This window comes from Budorcas taxicolor, chromosome 15 (genome assembly GCF_023091745.1).
Source record: "Budorcas taxicolor isolate Tak-1 chromosome 15, Takin1.1, whole genome shotgun sequence".
NCBI lineage: Eukaryota > Metazoa > Chordata > Mammalia > Artiodactyla > Bovidae > Budorcas > Budorcas taxicolor.
This window is the reverse complement of record NC_068924.1, coordinates 42,387,075-42,410,148: the sequence shown is the minus strand read 5'-3', so window position 1 is coordinate 42,410,148 and position 23,074 is coordinate 42,387,075. Positions and strand designations below refer to the sequence as shown.

Here is a 23,074-nt window from a genome sequence, read left to right as displayed (position 1 = left end):
ACAGCAATAGTCCGTTGTCATTGACCCTAAGGAATGTGTGCAGCTCCTCAGTAAGCGCATTTGTGGTGAAAGATTTGGAAAGTAAATCCCTTGGAGACAGAGGAAAAAGTGTCAGGAGAAAGAGAGCACTGGTTAGGGAGTCAGGAGACTTGTCTCTGCCTTTTGTTTGTGTGTGACCCTGGGAGGTTTCTTCTTCCCGAGCTTCATCTTGCGCATTTGTGAAATGTGGAATAGCAGGCAAGATCTTCAGGTCTTAGCCTTCTAACTGAACTTCGTCAGCTTGATGTGTTTACCATGTCTATCCTGATGAGTGGTCTCTGTTAGGGCCTCAGAAGGGAGAATGGGACCTGCTGGTGAGGGCAGGAAGCCTTTGTTCCCCCAGCCTCACTGTCTCTGGTTAATCTTTCACCAACAGAGGCACGAGTCGGTGACGAGAGGGATTGACCCTGGGGGAAGGGATTGAATTGGATCCAGAAATAAGACAAACTATATAAAAAAGTACAAGAGGAGAGTCCATAGTTTTGTTGTTAAGGGAATGGTGGTACCACAGTCAGAATCAGGGTAGGAAACCTGTTTTGGGGAGAAAGATAATGAACTCTCCTTTCGATTTTTTGGATTGAGACAAATTTAGCCTGGAAATCTTTAATATTAGTGATATAAACCAGAGCTCAGTTGAGAGGTCAAGACTAGAAAGGGATCTGGGAGTCATTAAGGTGGCTTGTTGTTGTCAGAATTAAAGCACTTTTTAAGAACTAAGGGCTCAAAATTGGGCTTTGAAAAATGCCCAGAATGAAAAAAAAAAGAAAAATGCCCAGAATGGAGAATAAAGGGTGAGGGAAGTGAACCCATAAACACAGGGCAAGGTAGAGCTAGTATGTCGTGGGGCCAAGAAAGTCTTAAGTGGAAAGGATGATCCCAACTGCCAGGAACTTGGGAGAGTGAATTGTTTAGAAGATGTCTGTCCCAGGTTGGGTTCTCCAGGAAGCAGATGTTGAGACAGAGCTGGAAGTGCAGAAAGGTTATTGGGGAAAAACACGAATGGAGGAGAAAAAGAGAGAGGAAGCAGGATTGGGAAAAGGAGCTGTCAATCTAGGACATGGACTTGACAAAACCAGGCGCTCTGGAGCAAAGATGGCCTCTTGGAGGATACCCACCCTGGGGAGAAATGATGTCACTGCCTTGCTCAGTCATTGGCTGAGGTGGACCCCAGAGGTACTAACATCTGGAGGCTCTGCTAACCTCGGCTACTCCTTGTAGCTGGGCCTCAGTTCCTTTCTTGAGTGCTGCAGCTCTGTGTCTGCCGCAGAGTCTTTTTGAGAAAGCAATTTTATGACCCTGATAGGGATAGAAAGAAGCCATATTATAGTGACTAGAGGGGACAAGGGGCCAGAGTGGTCAAAGGATGGGACAGCAGAGGTGAACCCTCAGATTTGTGATCTTTTTTGTCATCACCTTGGGTGTACACTATGGCTTCAGATCTCTCGGAGAAGAGTATACTAAATTAAACTACCTGGTTTCTCTGTCTTCTACTGTACAGTTCTCTCTCATACACTTGTTAATTTCTCTTGAGTCCTTTCCTCAAAAATCTTTCCTGGAATTTTGAGAAACTGGACTGCTTTACTAAGTCTCAGGTCAGATGAGTAATGCCTGCTAACTCTGGGAGTGTTAGTGACTAATAGAGGTATTGTATAGAGTTGTTGTTTTTTTTTAAGCTTTAAAAATTATCCGAATTAGAGATTCCAATTAAAAATTCTTTCTGGAAAGAATATGCTGGTAGTTTAGTGAAGTACATTTTAAAAACCCACATCTAGATTAAGGTGATGGAGAAACAAGCTAAATGAAACTAAACCAAAAAAAAATAAAGAAAATTCTTAAATGGGACTCATTTAGCAAACATTTGTAGGCATCAGACACTGTCTTCTCGGCATTTCATTAGGTTTTACTCTTACAGGATAGATAAACTATAGACCCTTTCTCTAAGGAGCTTACAGAGTAGTGGGAGAAACAGAGGCTTACTTCTTATACATGAATTACCTTCTTAAAGACATTTGTTTATGCTGTGATCCAGTGGGAGGCTGGACTCTAAGGAGGCTGCCTCAGATAGGGAGACTTTGTTGCCCACAGTGTGGCTTCTTCAAGAGGCATGGCAAAGTGTAGTTCTTTATGGATGACTAAAGTGAGTTAATTTCATCAACTTTATAGTCCTACAGTGACCTCTTCATATAATTTTATTGGTGCTTTCTATCTGGAATTTTTGAAAATTCATTTAACATTAATAATTTTACATAAATATATTTAAATTTTACATAAATATAAAAGCTTCACCTTTTCTCATTTTAAAGATAGTACATAGAATATTCAAACAGTACCTTAAAGTATAGAGACAAAGATAAAAGCACCTGGAATTCTACTAAAGGCAGATGCAGTTACCTTTGCAGTGATTATCCTTTTAACATTTCTTTGTCCCTCGCTATCCTTCCTCCATCTCCCTTACTGCTTACAAGCATATACATGCGTGCACACGTGTGCATATACATATATATTCTTTTAGGTAAATAGGATCCTATTTCATATGCTTTTGTAACCTGTTTTCTTAATCAGTGTGTTAGGGTCATGTTTCCATGTCAGTGCACGTAGTCATAGACACCATCATTCTTTATAATGACTATGAGCTATTTTACTGTGTTGATGAGTCATGCTTTATTTAACTGCTTTACTACTCACAGATATTTGAAATGTTTTGGTGGTTTCAGCCAGGGATGCTGTGAAACTTCCTACAATGCATAGGACACTTCTCCCTGCTCCCCAACAAAGAGTTATCTGGTCTAAAATGTCAGTAGTGGTGGAGCAAACTTGCTCTATACCTTCTCTGGTATTGGATGTTGGCAATTTTTACTCTCCCATGTCTGCTCAAATGCCAGGAGTTGCTTTTCAGGCGAAAAAGTAGTTGCTTTTTTAATGTGTATTATGTTGATTACTAGTGAAGTAAAGCATCTTCCTATATTTATTAGTCATTACTAATAATGACTAATTATTAGTAGTCATTGCTAATGACTAATTATTAGTAATTAGTCACTGCTTTTGTGAATTTCCTATTCATGTCTGTTGTCCATTTTTAAAATTAGGTGTTCGTTTCTTAATAATTTCTAGGAGTAATTTGAGTATTGGAGCTATTAGCCTTTTTTTGTTTATGGTGTCTCTTTTTAAAAGGAAATTTAAGAACTTTTATGTGGTCAGATTTACCAGTATTTTCTTTCTGATTTCTGAAGAGGGCCAAGTTAGTGAACTATTCAAAATAACTTTTTAAAGATAGTCTATTTAAAATGTAATCCAGTGGCATATCCTGTAGTTTGTCGTCGTCGTTTAGTTGCTGGGTTGTGTCTGACTCTTTTGCAACCCTGTGGACTGTAGCCTACCAGACTTCTCTGTCCATAGGATTTCCCAGGCAAAAATGCTGGAGTGGGTTGCCATTTCCTTCTCCAGGGGATCTTCCTGACCCAGGGATTGAACCCGGGTCTCCTGCATGGGCAGGGGGATTCTTCACCACTGAACCACCTGGGAAGCCCATGCTGCAGTTTAATGGTGTGTGTTCTGTGGACAGCATTGCAACAGGTGATTTTGCGTTAGCTATCCTGCCTTAATGTGTCTGTGAGTGTTATATTCCTATTGAGTCCTCCCTTGACCCTCTGCTAGTCACTGAAGGATATGGAAGAACAGTTTTAGGCAGGGTTTCCTCCTTCTCTGAGCCACAGTTAGGTATTTGAGATATTGCTAGTGTATGAAGCAGAATTCACGTAAGTGCTAAATAGGAGTTCAGTGGGCAGAGGGGGCAGTGAAGGATTCCTGGAGTTTATGAAGAGTGACTGAGTCTTGAGTGATGCGACTAGGTAGCAGATGACGCTTCCAGCACAGGACTTGACTGTGGGGCAGGCAGTTAGCAGAGTTGGGTTCTTGGTTCCGATTTGTTACTCATCAGTTCAGATCATTTCAGTCTCTCAGTCATGTCTGACTCTTTGCGACCCCATGGACTACAGCATGCCAGGCCTCCCTGTCCATCACCAACTCCTGGAGTTTACTCAAACTCGTGCCCATCGAGTCAGTGATGCTATCCAATTATCTCATTCTCTGTCATCCCCTTCTCCTCCTGCCTTCAGTCTTTCCCAGCATCAGGGTCTTTTCTAATGCATCAGCTCTTCACATCAGGTGGCCAGTGTTGGAGTTTCAGCTTCAGCATCAGTCCTTCCAATGAATGTTCAGGACTGACTTCCTTTAGGAGGGACTGGTTAGATCTCCTGAGAGTCAAGGGACTCTCAAGAGTCTTTTCCAACACCACAGTTCAAAAGCATCAATTCTTTGGCGCTCAGCTTTCTTTAGAGTCCACCTCTCACATCCATACATGACTACTAGAAACACCATAGCTTTGACTAGATGGACCTTTGTTGCCAAAGTGATGTCTCTGCTTGTTAATATGCTGTCTAGGTTGGTCATAGCTTTTCTTCCAAGGAGCAAGCATCTTTTAATTTCATGGCTACAGTCACCATCTGCAGTGATTTTGGAGCCCCCCAAAATAAGTCTGACACTGTTTCCACTGTTTCCTCATCTATTTGCCATGAAGTGATGGGACCAGATGCCATGATCTTCGTTTTCTGAATGCTGCGTTTTAAGCCAGCTTTTTCACTCTCTTCTTTCACTTTTGTCAAGAGGCTCTTTAGTTCTTCCTCACTTTCTGCCATAAGGGTGGTGTCATCTGCGTAGCTGAGGTTATTGATATTTCTCCTGGCAGTCTTGATTCCAGCTTGTGCTTCATCCAGCCCAGTGTTACTCATGATGTACTCTGCATATAAGTTAAATAAGCAGGGTGACAATATACAGCCTTGACGTATTGCTTTCCCTGTTTGGAACCAGTCTGTTGTTCCATGTCCAGTTCTAACTGTTGCTTCCTGACCTGCAACAGTGTGTGTGGCTTAGACAAGTCTCAGGCCTCAGTCTTTTTATCAATGAAATGAAGAGATAGGATATTTCCTAAGATTGTTGTCACTGCTAAACTTATTATGGTTTTACTGTCAAAGGAGGATTTTTGGAAGGAATTTGTTCAGCATTTATTGAAAGCCTTCTGCGTTCTGAGTAGCATGCTAGGTACTCTGGGAATGCAAGGGTGGGTAAGACATGGACCTTTCAGAAATTTAGTCTTATGGGAGAGAGTAAGTCATGTGCAGGAGTGTAAGATAAGAAATACAGAGTGCTTGGGAAATGCAGAATGGGGAAGACCGTCTTGATTTTGGGTGGTGGAGGCTTTAGAAAGGAATGGCATTTATGTTAGGTAGAAATGGAGGTGTAGGGGTGGTTGGAGCAGAGGCCTGGAGGGGGACAGGGAAGTGATACAGGGCTTGCTTGATGTGCTGTACTCAGTCGCTTCCGTTGTGTCCGACCCTTTTGCGACCCTATGGACTATAACCTGCCAGGCTCCTCTGTCCATGGAATTTTCCAGCAAGAATACTGGAGTGGGTTTCCATGCCCTCCTCCAGGGGATCTTCCTGATGCAGCGGTTGGACCTGAGTGTCTCCTGAGTCTCCTGCACTGCAGGCGGGTTCTTAACTGCTAAGCCACTGGGCAAGCCCCTAAGGTGTTCTGCGTAAACTTGTTTGGCTAGTTTTGTACAGTTGGTGCAGAAGGGTGGGAAAAAATAAGGCTGAAAGGTAAAGTGGGACTGGCTTGCCAAAGGGCATAAACCTCCGTGGGTTTTACTTTTGTAGGCTTTTTATGACTTTTAGACAAGGTGGGAACGTGAGGTAAGCAGCCCTTGAAGATGAATGTGGTAGAAGTGGCTAAGATGGTGATTGATTGCATTCAGGGACTTGAGTCAGAGATGACGTTGAGATTTCTAAGGCTGCATATAATACAGATAATTTAAGAGAAAGCAAGCAGGCTTTAAGCAGTGACAAGCAGGACGAAAAGATATTGTCAGGAAAGGGAAAACGAGTCCTTGTGGTAAGGGGTGGGATTTCTATTAGGACAATGCTCTTAAGGCAGGGCATAGCATGGGTAGGAAATTGGTCATTCTGTTAGGAAGAGTTTTCTGGTAATTCGCCATCAGCTTGAAATTTTATTAATCAGAGAGGAATTTTCACGCTTTAAAAAAAGATTACCCATTATGAATTTTAGTTCTGTAATTGTGTCCCTTGAGATAAGCTTGTTGGGATCTCCGCCCCTCTTTTTTTCAGTGTTGAATTTTGCCCATTACGCACATCCTGTAAAGGGAAACTGTGTGACTGGGGGTCCACGAGAACCTTTGTAATCTCTGCATCTTTGGGAGGGAGGAGGGTGAGCATTAGGCACTCGTGTGTGTTAAAACACTGTGTAGTCGTTCATCATCCTTGGTTTCTTTCCATGATAGTTGGAGTAAAATACTTAAAAAGGGTAAACGGCAAACCACTGAACTGGAACCGACCACACGGGCAGTTAGTCATTTCTTGTCGGCAGAGGCCCTGCAGAAGCACTGGCAGACAGCTATGAAGGAACTGGAATGATGAGGGCCTGGCATGGATATGGATCTTTTATTGTAGTAACAATAGTTTATTCTTCGAATTGAGGAATGAGACCTAAGTTGCTTAGCAATTATGTGGGTGTTGAAAGAATGGCCTTTGGAGGAGCAGGCATTTGAAGTAGGATAAACTCAACTTTCTCAAGAAACTTACAGTGATTAGCGAGATTCAGGGGCAGTCCTTTTACAAGTCAAGAACATGCAGTCCTGTTTCCTCCTGATGGCTTTGGTCCTCATCTGTTTTCCAGTTTTCTCATCTGGAGAGGAGGATGGTGATTCTTGGAACAGTTTCAGGAAGAGAGTGGTCCCAGATTTCTAGGCAGATGTGGTTCTTGACCATTGGATCTAACTTCGCTCCACTAAATAGCTGTAGCCATCTTGCTGGGTGCTGGAGGACTGACCTGGTGGGCACGGGTCCCTCACTTCCCTTAGCAATAACAGACACGCATGGCCGCAGCACACAGGTCACTTTTGTATGGTCAGGGCTCTCTGTTTGTCCACGAGGAAAGGGGAAGTGGTAGGGCATGGAAAGGGCACCAGAGTGTAAGGTTTGGGTTCTAGTCCTCATTTCACTGCACCAAAAACTATGTGATTTGGGAGACGTCTCCTCATCTCTGAATTAGCTTCATCTGTACAGAAGCAGTACTGGCTACTCTCCAGGGGTAAGACTAAAAGCAACGAATGGATAGTGTGAGTCTACTCTAAAAGAGCATCAGCTGCTTACACTTTTTTTTAGTGTAAGTTTATGGAGATTTTATGTCTTGTTACTAGTTTATATTCTGGCCTTCAAGAATCCTCTTTTTTTTTTAAATACCTTTTACTTAAAAACTTTGAGATACTGTTGTTACTTTGTTTAAAGAGGACTTTTCCTGTTCTAGACCTTACTAACAATGAAAAGAGCTGAATTTCTGATCTAAACTATAGTTCTTTCTGTTGAATTCATGAAATGAGTTTTGGTTGACAGTTAAGGATTGGACTTTTCAAAACATTAGTTTTAGAAACAAGTCACCAACTCTTCATTTTGCAGTGAGGGTACTGAGACTAAGCAAGTAAGCAGCGAAATATTCTAATATTTTAAAAGGGTAAATGGCAAACCACTGACCAGGAACAGACCACATGAGTACAGTGGGTACTCAAGTCTCCTCCTCCAGGGTCCTTTAATATAATCTGATGCCTCTCTCACAGTTTGCTTAACTAAAATAAGGTGGTTAAGAAAATTATCCTTGAATTCAGTTATCCCTGTATTTTTTAAAAGTTCTGTTTAATTATCCATGGTTGGAGTCTAGGGTTTAAATCTAAATCTTCAGTGAGGTCACTGGATTGAACTAAAGCACCTACACAAAGATGTTGCTTTTAGAAAACTGGAAACATAATTATGTTTCTTATTACTGGAGAGTGTTGGATCAGGGTTTACAAAACCTGACTTAGTCTCAGTTCTCCTAAGTCACCTTAGTCAAGAAAAACAAATTTAATCTCTTTGAGCCAGTACTCACCATCTGTAAGATGGGAAGGGTGACAATATAGCATCTAAGGCCTCTACCAGTACGTTAGTTGGAGGGTCTGTGAAACCCAAAGGCAGAGAAAGGGATGGGTGTGGGAGAGATTGGTGTCTCCTTTTTGTACCCAGAGAATTTTGCATTAATCAGTTACTTTTCTCATATTATCCCTCTATCTGGAAACCCTTCCAGTTGCCCTTTTCCTACCCCAAGTGACAGTGAAAGTGGTAGTCACGATCAGTTGTATCCGACTCTTTGCGACCCCGTGGACTGTAGCCTGCCAGGCTCCTCTGTCCATGGGATTCTCCAGGCAAGAATACTGGAGTGGGTTGGCATTTCCTTCTCAAGGGGATCTTCCTCACCCAGGGATCGAACTCCGGTCTCCTGCATTCCAGGCAGATTCTTTACCATCTGAGCCACCAGGGAAGCCCTGTCCTACCGAAAAGCTCTCCTTATTTTAAGGCCTAGGTTACATTTCATTTAATATATGAAGTCATTGTAGCACACACTATTCTTTCTGAACTCATTTATTGCCCTTGTACCTTATTCATCCATTAGTCATGGTACATTGCTGTGGAATATGTCTCCCTTTTATACCTAATTTTTAGGGGGTAAGTTAATGTAGAAGATAAAGTGTAGAGTTCAAAGATAAGTCAGTTTAGCTGTGTGGTACTTCTTGGTGGTCCAGTGGCTGACTCCACACTCCCAATGCAGGGGGCCTAGGTTCCATCCCTGGTCAGGGAACTAGATCCTGCATGCCGCAGCTAAAGATCCTGCCTGCTGCAGTAAAGATTGAAGATCCTGAGTGCTGCAACTAAAACTCAGCGTAGCCAAATAAATTAAAAAATTTTTTTAAAAATAAATATTAAAAGATTTAATGTGAGCTTAAGCTGGCCATTAAGAAAAATGTGTGTGTATGTATATATGCTTAATTTTTAAAATAGCTATTACATTTTTTGAATAGGTAAAAATTTTTTTTTCTAGAACTTAATAAAGAGGGAAATCAAACTAGTTTTTCCTCCACTGTTATTTGTTTCTTATATATCCTTGTAGAGTTTTAAATTTTTTTTCTTCCTTTTTCTTTTACATAGAAGCACACTGTATGTAGTCTTAGGTACTTTTTTTTTTTTTCTACTTAAGGCACCTGGGAGATCTTTTCATATCACTACACACAGTAAGTTCCTCATTATTCTTAATGTTTTATGGATATACCATAGGTTAACCTGTGGTTGGGAGTTTTTACTTGGGTAAAGTCCCAAATAATTTTAAAATCTGAAAGACTTTTGAGCCTTATAAGAGGACTGTGTTCTTTATTTTTCTGTATTTCCACAGTGTGTTGCCGTTTTTAAGCACTTTATATTCTTGAGGTAGATCCTCACAAAACCTCTTTGGAGATAGATAATTACTCTGTAGGTGTTACAAGGTAAATAAAGAAAGGAAATGTCTATTTAGGATTTTCTGACTGTGGTGCAAGATTCAGTAAAAGCTCCACCGTGCCCTTTTCATGTGCTGTGCTACTAGCAAATAGAGAGTTTACTTGAGAAACACAGCCTGCTTTGTAGGGCTGATAAAAGTCTTAATTACTTCATTTATAACCATTTGTGTACTTCCTTCACTTTACTTACTTCCTTAAAACCAGCAGAGCATGTAGAAAAGGATCTCCACATAAATGAAGCTTTGAGAAACAAAACAAATGTAGAAAGAAGATATGCAAATGTTTTTATAGATTAATTTTTTAAATTGTAAAAAATCCTAACTGAAATATATGTATGCAGAAAAAAGTGACTTGCTTAATGGAATTGGAAGTATTCATTGAGGTGGATGTGGCTCCTTAAGCAATTGAATGGGTAGGGTTGAGAAAAACAGGGAGGATTTTAACCTGGGATTTAACATCTAATAAGATTCTGTGTTAGAGGAAGTACCGACTTAGCTGTATAATTTGACTTGTTTAGAATGCACAAATGAAATGGAAGGAATTTAAGTTTTATTTTTAAATTTTCACTTAATACGAAACACAGTTAGTGCTCAAATAGCCCAAACTGCTAACTCAACTACCTGAATGTTAAAGTATGCATTTAGACTATGGCAAGACCAGAACGCAAATTCTCTACAAAATATTTTCAGCCATTTTGGTGACTCCTGAGATATTTTTGCTGTTGATTTTTTAAATATATTTTTAAACCAGGCACTTGATTTCTTTCTCTTTTCATATTTATACCCTTTTATTTGGCCACCTCATGTGAAGAGTTGACTCATTGGAAAAGACTTTGATGCTGGGAGGGATTGGGGGCAGGAAAAGAAGGAGACGACAGAGGATGAGATGGCTGGATGGCATCACCGACTCGATGGACGCGAGTCTGAGTGAACTCCGGGCATTGGTGATGGACAGGGAGGCCTGGCGTGCTGCGATTCATGGGGTCGCAAAGAGTCGGACACGACTGCGCAACTGAACTGAACTGATACTCATCCTGAAAACTTATCATGGAGTTATAGAGATGGTTGGATGACTAGAGATTACTAATCAATATTTGATATATATTAACTTGGCCTTTCTGTTGAACAAAAGAGAGAAGTGAAGCGGAGAGAGGTTGGGGCCAGCCTGGCATGGCCACCTTATCTAGAGCCCCCAGCTGCAGCTCTTCAGTAACCTTGTGTTTTCTTTTACAGCTTTAATTGACAGACACTGCTCTGCTTGGGGAGATGTTCAAGTCTGAACACATTCTCTTGCTCTTTCCCCCCTTTTTCTTTCTAATGTGGGCCAATTTATAAATGCCTACAAGGAGTACGTGCAGAAGGGAATGGCAATCCACTCCAATATCCTTGCCTGGAGAATTTTATGGACAGAGAAGTCTGGCAGGCTGTAGTTGGTGGGGTTGCAAAGAGTCGGACATGACTGAGTGACTAACACACACAGGAGTACTACAGATCTTTCATGGAGCCTGGCTCATTGTAGGCAAGTAAAAGAGACTCGTTTGACATGAACCGAAACTGAAGAGGGGATGAGACCCTGTCGATGACAAGCGGGGAGCCTGGCAGCTGGCAGTTTATTTTTCATCTTCCTCTCCCCAGGGTAGGGGGCAGCCATCTGTGTTCCAAGAGTGAAGTGCCACGTGCTGCTTAGTGGATGCTCTAAACTGCTCTCTTTCTCCCTTACAGGTCCTTTCCCATAACCTGTGCACGGTGCTGAAGGTTCCACACGACCCGGTTGCCCTTGAAGAGCACTTCAGGGATGATGACGAGGGACCTGTCTCCAATCAGGGCTACATGCCTTATTTAAACAAGTTCATTTTGGAAAAGGTATGAGTCTAACCTCTTCCTGTTTATAGCGGTGTTCAGGTTACACATTTCAGGTGGGCCCCACACACCCTTGTTGGTGAGTTCCCTAAGGAGCTTAGTTATGAAGCATCTCGAGATAAATCAGAATGAAAGAAGAGACTGGCAGTGCTTCCTCTTTCTCTCTCTTCTCCAGTGTCTTCTAAACCTTGGTTCTATATTTTTACAGTTGGCTTTTTTTTCTAAATTAAGAACTGTATTTTGTGTTAATCTGTACCTGTCTTCTCTTCAGGAGCTTTTCTTTTTTCTTTTTAAATTCTGGTTCCACATGTACCAAAATTGTTAAAGCATGGATTTGACATGATATGATTTTTTGTTTTGAATTCTGGTTCCACATGTACCAGAATTGTTAAAGCGTGGATATGATGTGGTAAAATATCTATACTTTATAGATATTATACAGCAAAGTTTTCATCCTGGACTTTTCTGGGTACCACGTGGATGTTTTCTCTGATACGTTATGACTAAGGATGCTATAAACTATTAGGTGTTTGGAAGCCAAATATAACCTACTGGTATTTTCTCATTTGCGTTCTCCTTTGGTTTGGATAATTAAAAATTGACACATTAAATTGTTAGATTTAATGTTCTTTTATTTTTTTCTTAAGAAAATAAATTAATGGCACATTTAATTAAAAACATTTGTGATTTAAAAGTTATGAAAGGTTGGAATTCCCTGGCAGTCCAGTGGTTAGGACTCTATACTTTCACTGCTGTGGCCTGTGTTCAATCCCTGGTTGGGGAACTAATTTACTGCAAGATGCAGCCAAAAAAAATAATTAAGTAGAGTCTTAAAAAATTATATAAATTAGCTTGTTTTTAAATAGGCAATTAGTACAAATATATGAGATAAAAAGTAAATTCCCTTTTTAGTCTGAGTCTTTAGGAGTAACAACTTTTAATTATTTGCTGACCTTTTTATATGCATGCAGACACATACCTATACAATACATAGTGTTTTATTTCTGTACCAATAGGATCATGCTACATAAAGTTCAGTTTGTTTTTTTAACTAAGCAATATATTACTGTCATCTTTCCATATTATGTACATTTAGTTTAGATATGAAAAGTAATCATATATGCACATTAAGGGTTGGGAGTTCCTACTTTTGCTTATTTATAATATATAGTGTGAATTTTGGGGGTATATGTTAAAAATGTCTTTCAAAAAGTGACAGTGATAATACCTTTAAATTAAAAATAAAATACATTATAAAAGCCTACTTTCCAATCACCTAAATACCGTAACTACTGACATATTTTTTCCTATGAGTTAAAAAATTTTTATAGCTATTTATATGTATAAATTCTTTTTATAATTTAGTGTCTTTTTATAGTAGCAAAGTACAGTAACTAAAATGTATAATAATGATTTAAGTTAGTGGTTTGGAAAATGCCAAAATGTTGGTCAGCATTTTTTTTTAAAATCACATTTTATTTTTTAGAAATTTTGCAGCAAAGACTGTCAAAACTATAGTCTGTTCATTTAGGTAGTATTCTTTGTACCTGTATCTATTATTTCATATAAGCCTCAACAATACAATTTTTGCTCTTTATTTGTATGTGTGTGTATGTTTATATAAATATAAAACATTGCTGTGGTCATGCTTTACTTGGAAAAGAAACTGCAGAGGGAAAAACCACACCAAAATGAAATGTAAGACTTAAACTTGCGAAAACTACCTATTGTATGATCCAGTTTATATGAAATGTCCAAAATAGGCAAACACATAAAGATACAAAATAGATTAGTGGTTTCCAGAGGTGGAGGGAAGTGGGAATGGTGAGTGACTACTGATGGGTTTGAAGTTTCTTCTTGGGGTGATAAAAATGTTCTAGAGTTAGATAGTAATGATGATTGTAAAACCTGTGAATATACTGCTGCTACTGCTGCTGCTAAGTCGCTTCAGTCGTGTCCGACTCTGTGTGACCCCATGGACGGCAGCCCACCAGGCTCCCCCGTCCCTGGAATTCTCCAGGCAAGAACACTGGAGTGGGTTGCCATTCCCTTCGCCAATGCATGAAAGTGAAAAGTGAAAGTGAAGTTGCTCAGTTGTGTCTGACCCTCAGCGACCCCATGGACTACAGCCTTCCAGGCTCCTCCATCCATGGGATTTTCCAGGCAAGAGTACTGGAGTGGGGCGCCATTGCCTTCTCCAGTGAACATACTGAATACTACTAAAATGTACACTTTAAGAGTGAATTTTTTGGTATGTGAATTATATCATGATAAAAAAATTTTAAATTATATAGAAACTTACATGTGACGTTTCAAATCTTCATAGTATGATGCTGTACTATTTTCTTTTTGGGCTGCCTTCTGTTCATTGATCAGGTAGCTCATTTGTGCTTATAGTTGTATTATAAGTCAGTAAGGGTTTTTTTTTGGTTTGTGAAGAAATTCTTTTTATTTAGAAAATATTTCCTCAGCTTTATTGAGATATTACTGATACCTAATGTATGTAAATTTAAAGTGTATAGCACTATGAGGTGTATAGCATTATGATTTGATACATGTATATATTGTGAAATGATTGCTACAATAAGGTGACTTGTGTTAACATTGCCTCCCATAGTTACCTTTTTGTGTGTGGAGGAGCTATAAATTTTAAGATCTGGTCTCTTAACTTTAAATATGTAGTAGTATTGTTATTGTCACAATGCTGTGCAGTATATCCCAGACCTTTTTCACCTTAAAGCTGGAAGTCTGTACATTTTGATCAGCATCGCCCCATTTCCACTACCCCCCTCCAGCCCCTGACCAGTGCCATCCTATTCTCTTATTTGTTTCTAAGTTCATTGTTTTAAGTATTCTACATAAAACTGAGAACATACAGTATTTGTCTTTCTCTTAGATTGTCTTAGCCGTGATTAGTTAGAACAGCTTCAGAATCCTGAGTTTACCATTTGATATTTCTGCGTTAATTTAAATAAAAGTCAAGAGGTTTTGAATACAACTGTAGTGATGAGAATGTTTATATTCCATTAATAGCCCCTAAGATAAGAGAGCCTGTTGATGAGGGTGAAAGAGGAGAATGAGAAAGCTAGATTAAAACTCAGCATTCCAACAACTAAGATCATGGCATCCGGTCCCATCACTTCCTGGCAAATAGATGCGGAAAAAGTGGAAGCAGTGACAGATTCTATATTCTTGGGCTCTAAAATCACTGTTGATGGTGATTTCAGCCATGAAATTAAAAGAAGCTTGCTCCTTGGAAGAAAAGCTATGACAAATCTAGACAGCATATTAAAAAGCAAAGACACACCACTTTTCATACGAAGGTCCATATAGTCAAAGCTATGGTTTTTCCAGTAGTCATGTATGGATGTGAGAGTTGGACCATAAAGAGGCCCAGTGCCGAAGAATTGATGCTTTGGAATTGTGGTGTTGAAGAATGCTCTTGAGAATCCCTTGGACAGCAAGGAGGTCAAACCAGTCCTTAATGAAATCAACCCTGAATAGTCACTGGAAGGGCTGATGCTGAAGATCCAATACTTTGGCCACCTGGTGCGAAGAGACAACTAATGGGAAGGGACCCTGATGTTGGGAAAGATTGAAGGCGAAAGGAGAAGAGGGCAGCAGAGGATGAGATGGTTAGATAGTATCACTGACTCAGTGGACAAAAATTTGAGCAAACTCCAGGAGATAGTGAAGGACAGGGAAACCTGGCGTGCTACAGTCCATGGGGTTGCAAAGAGTTGGACATGACTTGGCAACTGAACAGCAGCAACAGCAGGACAAGTGGTTAGCGTATGAAGCCTGCCCAGATCCCACATAAGGGGTCAGATTAGGTATACTCCCCCTCTTTTCGATCAGTGCCTATTTTAATCAAGTTTAGGCTGTATGAACTAGAAGCAAGACAGTCTGCAGTGGACTGTCAAACCCAAAGGACCCCCTTTCTCTGTGCCTCTAGGACAATGCCTAGCTCCCTAATTTTTAACCCTAAAGTATATATGTTAGCACTCTGGCATCATGGACTTTAAAGAAATAGACAAAAACTTGTTGTCTTCCCTGCTTTATATAAAAATGTGTTTAAAACATACTACAACCTCATTGTATTTTTACTTTTTAAAAAAATTACAGTTTATTTAAACCAAAATAAAAACCAGTAACAGTTCACACAGTAAATATGTCTTATATTTGGCAAATGTTTGATGACCTGCTGTGTGCATGTGTTTGAGCTTAAAAATTAAAAAAAAAAAAGAATTATGTCTGTTATTAGAATATATGGAACATACTGGGAAAGTCTCAGAAACCTGGAAATTGTGGTTTTTCAGTGCTAGAATTTGTGTGGGCTGGAAGACTAGATAGAGAGACATGGTTGAATATCTTGAGGTGCTGTACCCTGACACCACATTTTGTTCTCCTTGATGTAGCTTTCTTTAAACACCCTGAGCTTTAAAGTTTTAAAATGTTCTTTGTTTTAGTATTCAGGTATTTAAAAGTTTTGTAACTGGGGGAGAAACTATATGACAAACCTAGACAACATATTAAAAAGCAGAGAGATTATTTTATTACTGACAAAGGTCTGTATTATCAAAGTTGTGGTTTTTCCTGTAGTCATGTATGGATGTGAGAGTTGGACCATAAAGAAAGCTGTGTGGAACAATTGATGCTTTTAAACTGTTGGAGAAGACTCTTGAGAGTCCCTTGGACAGCACGGAGATCAAACCAGTCCATCATAAAGGAAATCAGTCCTGAATACTCACTGGAAGGATGGATGCTGAAGCTGAAGCTGAAACTTCAATACTTTGACCACCTGATGCAAAGAGCTGACTCATTGGAAGGGACGCTGATGCTGGGAAAGACTGAAGGGAAGAGAATGGAACGACAGAGGATGAGATGATTGGATAGCATCGCTGACTCGATGGGCATGAGTTTGAGCAGGTTTTGGGAGTTGGTGATGGATTAGGAGGCTTGGCGTGCTGTAGTCCATGGTGTCGCAAAGAGTCAGACACGACTGAGAGACTGAACTGAACTGAACGGAGCAACTATAACAGTATTTAAGAAGTCCAAAATTAGCCACTAAATTTGAGGAAAATCTTATTCACAGAGCAAGTGAGGATGTGATGAAACAGTGAGCCCTTGTTTATTATTGCTTAGCCACCTGGAGTGGAATTTTGCCAGGCTTTCAGTCCAAATAAAGCAGCCAAGGTTTCCATGATGTGGGTTTAAATTGAGCAGATTGGTGCCTTGTTTTGAAACTTGGTTGGAAAAAAATGCCAGTAGTGACTGAAGAGTGTTAACAGAAAACTTTAAGATTGTCATCAGTTATGTAATGAATATATGAAATGATGATTAAACATTTGCAATATGTGCTTTTATACACGCACACACACACACACACACAGAGTCTGATTTGATCCTCATGCTAATCCTATGACGCATAACTGGAATTCTTATCCCCATTTAACTCAGGACGAAATAGAGAATATAGCTAATAAGGGGTAGATAGGTTTTGAACCTAAGCCATTTCACTTCTAGACCAGAGTACTTTTAACTGTATGTACTATTGAGGGATTAATTACTACTTTGCAGAATTAATACTTTTCCAGTTACTGGATATATAGTAGGGGCCAGGGGAAAGTGGTTTGAAAACCATTCTGATCATCTCAAACTCTCTCATCCAGCATCTAGTTCCCTTAGGTTCTTTCTCAACTGTTTTAATGTAGTTTTTCTTCTTCTTCAGTATCTGGTGTTCCTCAGTGTTCAGTTTGGTCATTTCTCCCCTGCCTCGCCCCCCCCACCCCCAGTTATTTGAGAGGTTTTTCTGCCTTTGCCTAAGAGAGTTACTCAGAAGGGGTTGAGACCAAGAGATAAAGTATAATGAAACTTGCTTTGCAAAAAATAATTTTTCCATTTGGTTTCTGTATTTGCTTCTTCAGAGGGAATAATTCATATTGTTCTTCACATTGATAGAATTTATTTTCTGCTTTCCTGAGACTTCAGATGATAATCTTGTGTGTTCATATATTGAATATTTTGCCTCTGCTGATTGTTAACTGTTTTCTTGTTTGTTGAATTCCTTTTTTTTTTAAAGAATAGGATTCTGTAAACATCCAGGAAGAATTTTGAATTTTTGTGAGCTCCTCCCCACCTTTTGGGGACAAAAAAAAAAAACACTGTGCCTGGATTATCTGACAATGAATAATTGAAGAAAGTGGTATATTGTTACTTTTTAAATTTTGAGCCCCAGTCGACTGCATTGGAAACTAGTTCTGAGACTTCGCTGGTAGTACAGTGGATCAGAATCTGCCTGCCAGTGCAGGGGACACGGGTTCAATCTGTGGTCCAGGAAGATCCCACGTGCTGAGGGGCAGCTAAGCCTGTGTACCACAGCTGGTGAAGCCCACTCACCACTGAGCCTGTACTCTGCAGTGAGAAGCACACGCACCACCATGAGGAGTAGCTCCCGCTGGCTGCAGCTAGAGAAAGCCTGTGTGCAGCAACAAAAGTCCAGCACAACTGTAATTAAAAAAACAACAAAAAACTAGTTCTGCCTCAGCGTGTTATGAGGCAATCTAAACCTTTCATGAGCTTTAATAGCCTAGTTGGCTTCTTCATCCAAATCGTTGTCAGTTGTTTTCCCTGATTGTACACGTTAAAGGTTGGTCTGGGCTATTTGACTAAAAACCAGTAATCCTTGGTCAATAAGCCACGTCCTAATTGGGGGATTTACTGCTTTCTAATGTAATCCTTTTTTTGATGTTGTTTTTGTTTTGGGAACACTCACACATACAAAAGAAAAATACACACAGAGCCATTTTTTTCAATATAATGTTTCTTCTCTCTAGCAGTCTGCATTCTGTTTTCTTAGGCTGGACGTTATACTTTCTTCCCAAATGCTTACTGTCCCTTAGTTATAGTTCTACCATAAAATGAGTTTTCAAATTTCTCTTACCTTTAGCACTCAAAATGTTGTCAAATGTATACCTAACAAGCATCATTTAATAGGAAAGGGGGCGTGCGTGTGTGCTGAGTTGCTTCAGTTATGTCCAGCTCTTTGCAAACCCTATGGACTGATTCCGCCAGGCTCCCCTGTCAGTGGGATTCTCCAGGCAAACATACTGGAGTGGATTGCCATGCCCTACTCCAGGGGATCTTCCTGACCCAGGGATAGAACCTGCCTCTCTTAAGTCTCCTGCGTTGGCAGGTGGGTTCTTTACCATTAGTGTCACTGGGAAGCCCAATAGGAAGGGTGCTGCTCTTAAATTCCCCAAACCAGGCTTTTATATGATTCTTATTATCTTTTAGCCTGTGTTGTTTTTTTCTTTCATTGTTGCTTGAAAGTTACATAGTATTAATTTAGAACAGTGGCCAAGTTGGACTCTACATTTTCATCATGTTTGCGAAGTTATACAGGACTAAAAACTTCTGAGTAATTGAAGAGGTTCCATGCTGAGAAGTGTGAATGACTTTATGTCATTGAACACGGTGGCCAGCAATATAAATCTAAAACTGATGTAGTCTAAAGAAATCCTATGTTTTTTTAATGTCAGTTCTTTATTATAGTAATCAAGAGGGAGAGTAACCTTACTTATTTATGCCTGCAGTGTGGGGCATGTGGGATCTTAGTTCCTCAACCAGGGATCAGACCTGTGCCTCCTGCAGAAGCGCAGAGGCCTAACCACTGGAGTGCCAGGGTATTCGCAGAAGTATTGCTTTTTAAGGTAGCAACTTTAGTGAGATATAATTCATATACCATACAAGTATATTTAAAGTGTACATTTTGGTGGTAAAAACCATATCCATTAGCACTTACTGTCCTCCCCCTCAGCTGTAGGCAACCACTAGTCTACTTTTTACCTCTATGGATTTACCTCTATCTGGACTTATACAATGTGACTGGGAGCGTGTGACTTTTGTGTCTGTCTTCTTCTGTTTAGCATCATGTTTTCAAAGCTCATCCATGCTGTAGCACCTAACAGTACTTCATTTCTTTCCATGTCCAAAAAATATTCCATTTTGGATATACCATATTTTGTTGGCGCATTCATTGGATGATGGATGTTTTGTTTTCTTCGCACTTTCTGGTTACCATGAATTTACTGCTGTGAGCATGCATGTTCAATTTTTGTGCAGAGGCATGTTTTCAGTTCTTGGTTATATACCTAGGAATGAAGTTTGGGTTATGTGGCAACTCTGTGTTTAACCTTTTGAGGAACTGTCAAGTTGTTTTCCAATGCAGCTATGCATTTTACTTTCTGCCAGCAGCGGCTGAGGGGTCCAATTCCTTCATATCCTCATCAGCATTTTGTTTTTATTATAGCCATTCCGGTGGATAGGAAGTACATAGCTTACTGTGTTTTGATTTGCATCTCACTGATAATTAATATAAAATACTGTTTTTAAAATTTGTTTTTTATTGTAAAGGTAATAAAAGGGTATTATTGAAATTAAGAAAAAAGAACTTATTAAGAAAATATGTATCATCCATAGTTTTAACATACAGAGGCAGTCACTGTTAGCATTCTGATATGTTTGTTTTGAGTTTTTATTTTTATTTTATTTTTGTGACCACATTGTCTGGCTTGTGGGATCACAGTTCCCAACCAGAGATTGCACATCCGTGCTCAGCAGTTAAAGTGTGGACTGCCAAGGAATTCCCAAGTCTTTATTTTTTAAAATGTTTTTATATATTGTTTTTCAAGGGATCATATTGAACACTTAACATTAATATTACCTGTCCCATGTCATTGAATTTTTTAAAAAACCTTGAGTATAAAGATGCTAATATTTATTTAGAGTCTGTTGTGTTTCATATACTAAATGTTTTAAACAGATGTTCTAATAAAGTCTTTATGTCAACTCTATAGGTTAAGTACCATCATTACCACCATTTTAAAGATGAGGAGATGGGCCTTGGGTTAAATGCTTGCTCAAGGTCACCCAAGTACTAAGTGGTATTCAGTGATTGTATAATAGTTTTGTACTTTATAACCACTTTTTTGGTGGACTTTTTATTTTTTTCCCCACTCTTTCAAATAATAGTGACTATCCTAGGTGAATCTTTATCTGACTTTGGTTCTCTTGTTAGGATAATTAACAAGTATTGATTGAACAATAAGTATTGATTGAACAACAAGTAATTAAAGTAGAATTATTGATCAAAGAGTATGAATGCTTTCTGAGAAAAATTTCTGCTGTTTCTAAAGCACTACATTGACCAATTTCCCTGTCTTTTGAGAACTGTTGCTGTTGCACAGCAACTTTAGTCTTGAGCTGGGTTTGTATGAAGTTTCTAGTTTAGAGAACATGTGAGTTTAGTTTTGTAAATACTTTTAGTACCTTGAATCAGAATTGAGGTGGTATCTTATTCTTTGTATGTATGAATCTTGATGTAAAGTAAAAATTTTATGTAAAAATCAGAACCACTCTACATATTTCTTTCTTGGAAATTATCTTCGGTTTGGACACCTTGAAACCACTAGCAGCAATTATTATTAAATGTAAGACTATTGATTTAATATGTGTGATACAAACTAGAATTCTGGAGCCAGTTTGTAGATTTTTAAACCTTTTATAGTTTGAATGGGCCTAGAGACCATTTCAATTTATGGATTTATTTTGATTGAGGTCACATTGGATATTGAATGCATGCCCTTCACTGGCTTGCTGTTGTTTTTAGGTAAGTCCAGCATCTTCATCATGACACACAGGCCCGTGTTCAGTTTGGCTTCTGCAACTTGTCTAGCCTTCTCTCCCCTCCCTCTTGCTCACTTCAGGGCAGCCACCTTGGCCTTCCTCAGATTGCTGGGCCCCTTCTTGCCACAGAGCCTTCAGGCACGCTGCTTGCTCTGCTGGGAGGTTCCCTCCCGGACCATGTGGAGGCCTCGGCTTGATTGTCACTTCCTCAGGGAGGTTTCTCCAGGTAGCACCCCACCCATTCTAGACCTAACCAGCTTTCCTGTAATGTACACTTGCGGCATTATCTGTGCTTTTTCTTTTTTACCACACTTTTCACCATATCGGTGGTTGTGTTATTGCTGTATAGTTTGATATCTTATTACTCCCCTGGAGTGTAAGTTCTAGGATGGCAAGAACTGTTTCACCCATGTTGATGGGTTGTGTTTTTTTTTTTTTTTTTTCCTTTTTGGTATGTGCAGGAGCTTTTAAGTTTGATGTTATTTTGTCTAATTTTGCTTTTGTTGCCTGTGCTTTTTTAGCATCATGTCTAAGAAATCACTGCTCATTCCAGTATCATGAAGTTTTTCCTCTATAGTTTCTTTTAGGAGTTTTATACTTTTGGGTCTTACATTTAGATCTTTACTCCATTTTGAACTTAGTTTATGAATATGGTGTAAGATAAGGGTCCATCTTCATTCTGTTGCATGTGGACATTCAGATTTTCCAACCTTTTTGTTGAAGAGACTGGCCTTTAAGTATAAATGAGGGTTTATTTCTGGGCTTTCTATTCTGTTTTATTAGGCTATGTGTCTGTCATTATGCCAGTACCATACTGTTTCTCTTTTCTTTCTTTCTTCTTGTTTTTTGGTCATGCTGAATGACTTGCAGAACCTTAGTTCCCCAACCAGGAATCAAACCCATGCCCCCTGCAGTGGAAGCTGCTGCTGCTGCTGCTGCTGCTAAGTCGCTTCAGTCGTGTCCGACTCTGTGCGGCCCCATAGACGGCAGCCCACCAGGCTCCGCCATCCCTGGGATTCTCCAGACAAGAACACTGGATTGGGCTGCCCTTTCCTTCTCCAATGCATGAAAGTGAAAAGTGAAAGTGAAGTCGTTCAATCGTGACCGGCTCTTCACAACCCCATGGACTGCAGCCCACCAGGCTCCCCGTCCCTGGGATTTTCCAGGCAAGAGCACTGGAGTGGGGTGCCGTTGCAGGGGAAGCATGGAGTCCTAATCACTGGAATGCCAGGGAATTCCCTAGTATGTACTGTTTTGATTACTGTCTTTGTAGTAGGTTTTGAAATCAAGAAGTATAAGGCTTCCACCTTTGTTTTTCTCAAGATTGTTTGAACTATCATGGACCTTTGAGATTCCATATGAATTTTAGGGTAATGTTGTTTGTTTCTGCAGAAAAAAAAATGCCATTGAAATTTTGACAGAGATTGTGTTAAATCTGTGACAAATTGCTTTGGATAGTGTGGGCATTTTAATAGTATTAAGTCTTTCAGTCCACGAGCATAGCATGTCTTTCCATTTATTTATGTCATCTTTAATTTCTTTGAGTAATGTTTTGTAATTTTCTGTGTACAAGTCTTTTTACATCTTTGGTTCAGTTTACTCCTGAGTATTTTTGATGCTATTGCAAATCAGATTGTTTTCTTAATTTTCTTTTCAGAAAGAAAAGAAGCTTCTTTCTTTTCAATTTGGATGCCTTTTATTTGCATTTCTTGCCTAATCTCTGTGCCTGGGACTTTCAGAACTGTGTTGAATAGAAGTGATGAATGTGGGCATCCGTATCTGGTGCTTGACCTTAGAGGAAAAGCTTTCAGTTTTTCACCTTTGAGTATGATGTTAGTTGTGGACTTTTCCTGTATGATCTGATTTTGTGCCTTTTTTCTAAAAGGTGTAAATGTCATCATTTAATACGCTTTTACCTTTGAGTGTTCTTAAACTAAAGAATAGTATTGACAGATTAGAATATAGAGAAGTAATAAGCCAAACAAGCAACTTATTAAAAATTAAGTAAGACACTGAGCACTTACACTTACATCAAAAAGCCACTGTTTATTTCCTG

At 39.5% G+C, this 23,074-nt stretch overlaps 1 protein-coding gene across 2 annotated transcripts in view; it reads left to right on the top strand.

The window, feature by feature from the left end:
- The window catches only part of SWAP70 (switching B cell complex subunit SWAP70), a 76,251-nt gene that overhangs the window by 12,136 nt on the left and 41,041 nt on the right, over positions 1–23,074 (top strand). For both annotated transcript variants that reach the window (XM_052652604.1, XM_052652603.1), the window contains exon 2: positions 11,194–11,334. In XM_052652604.1, coding sequence (XP_052508564.1) covers positions 11,194–11,334 — 141 coding nt within the window. The remainder of the gene's footprint in view (positions 1–11,193; positions 11,335–23,074) is intronic.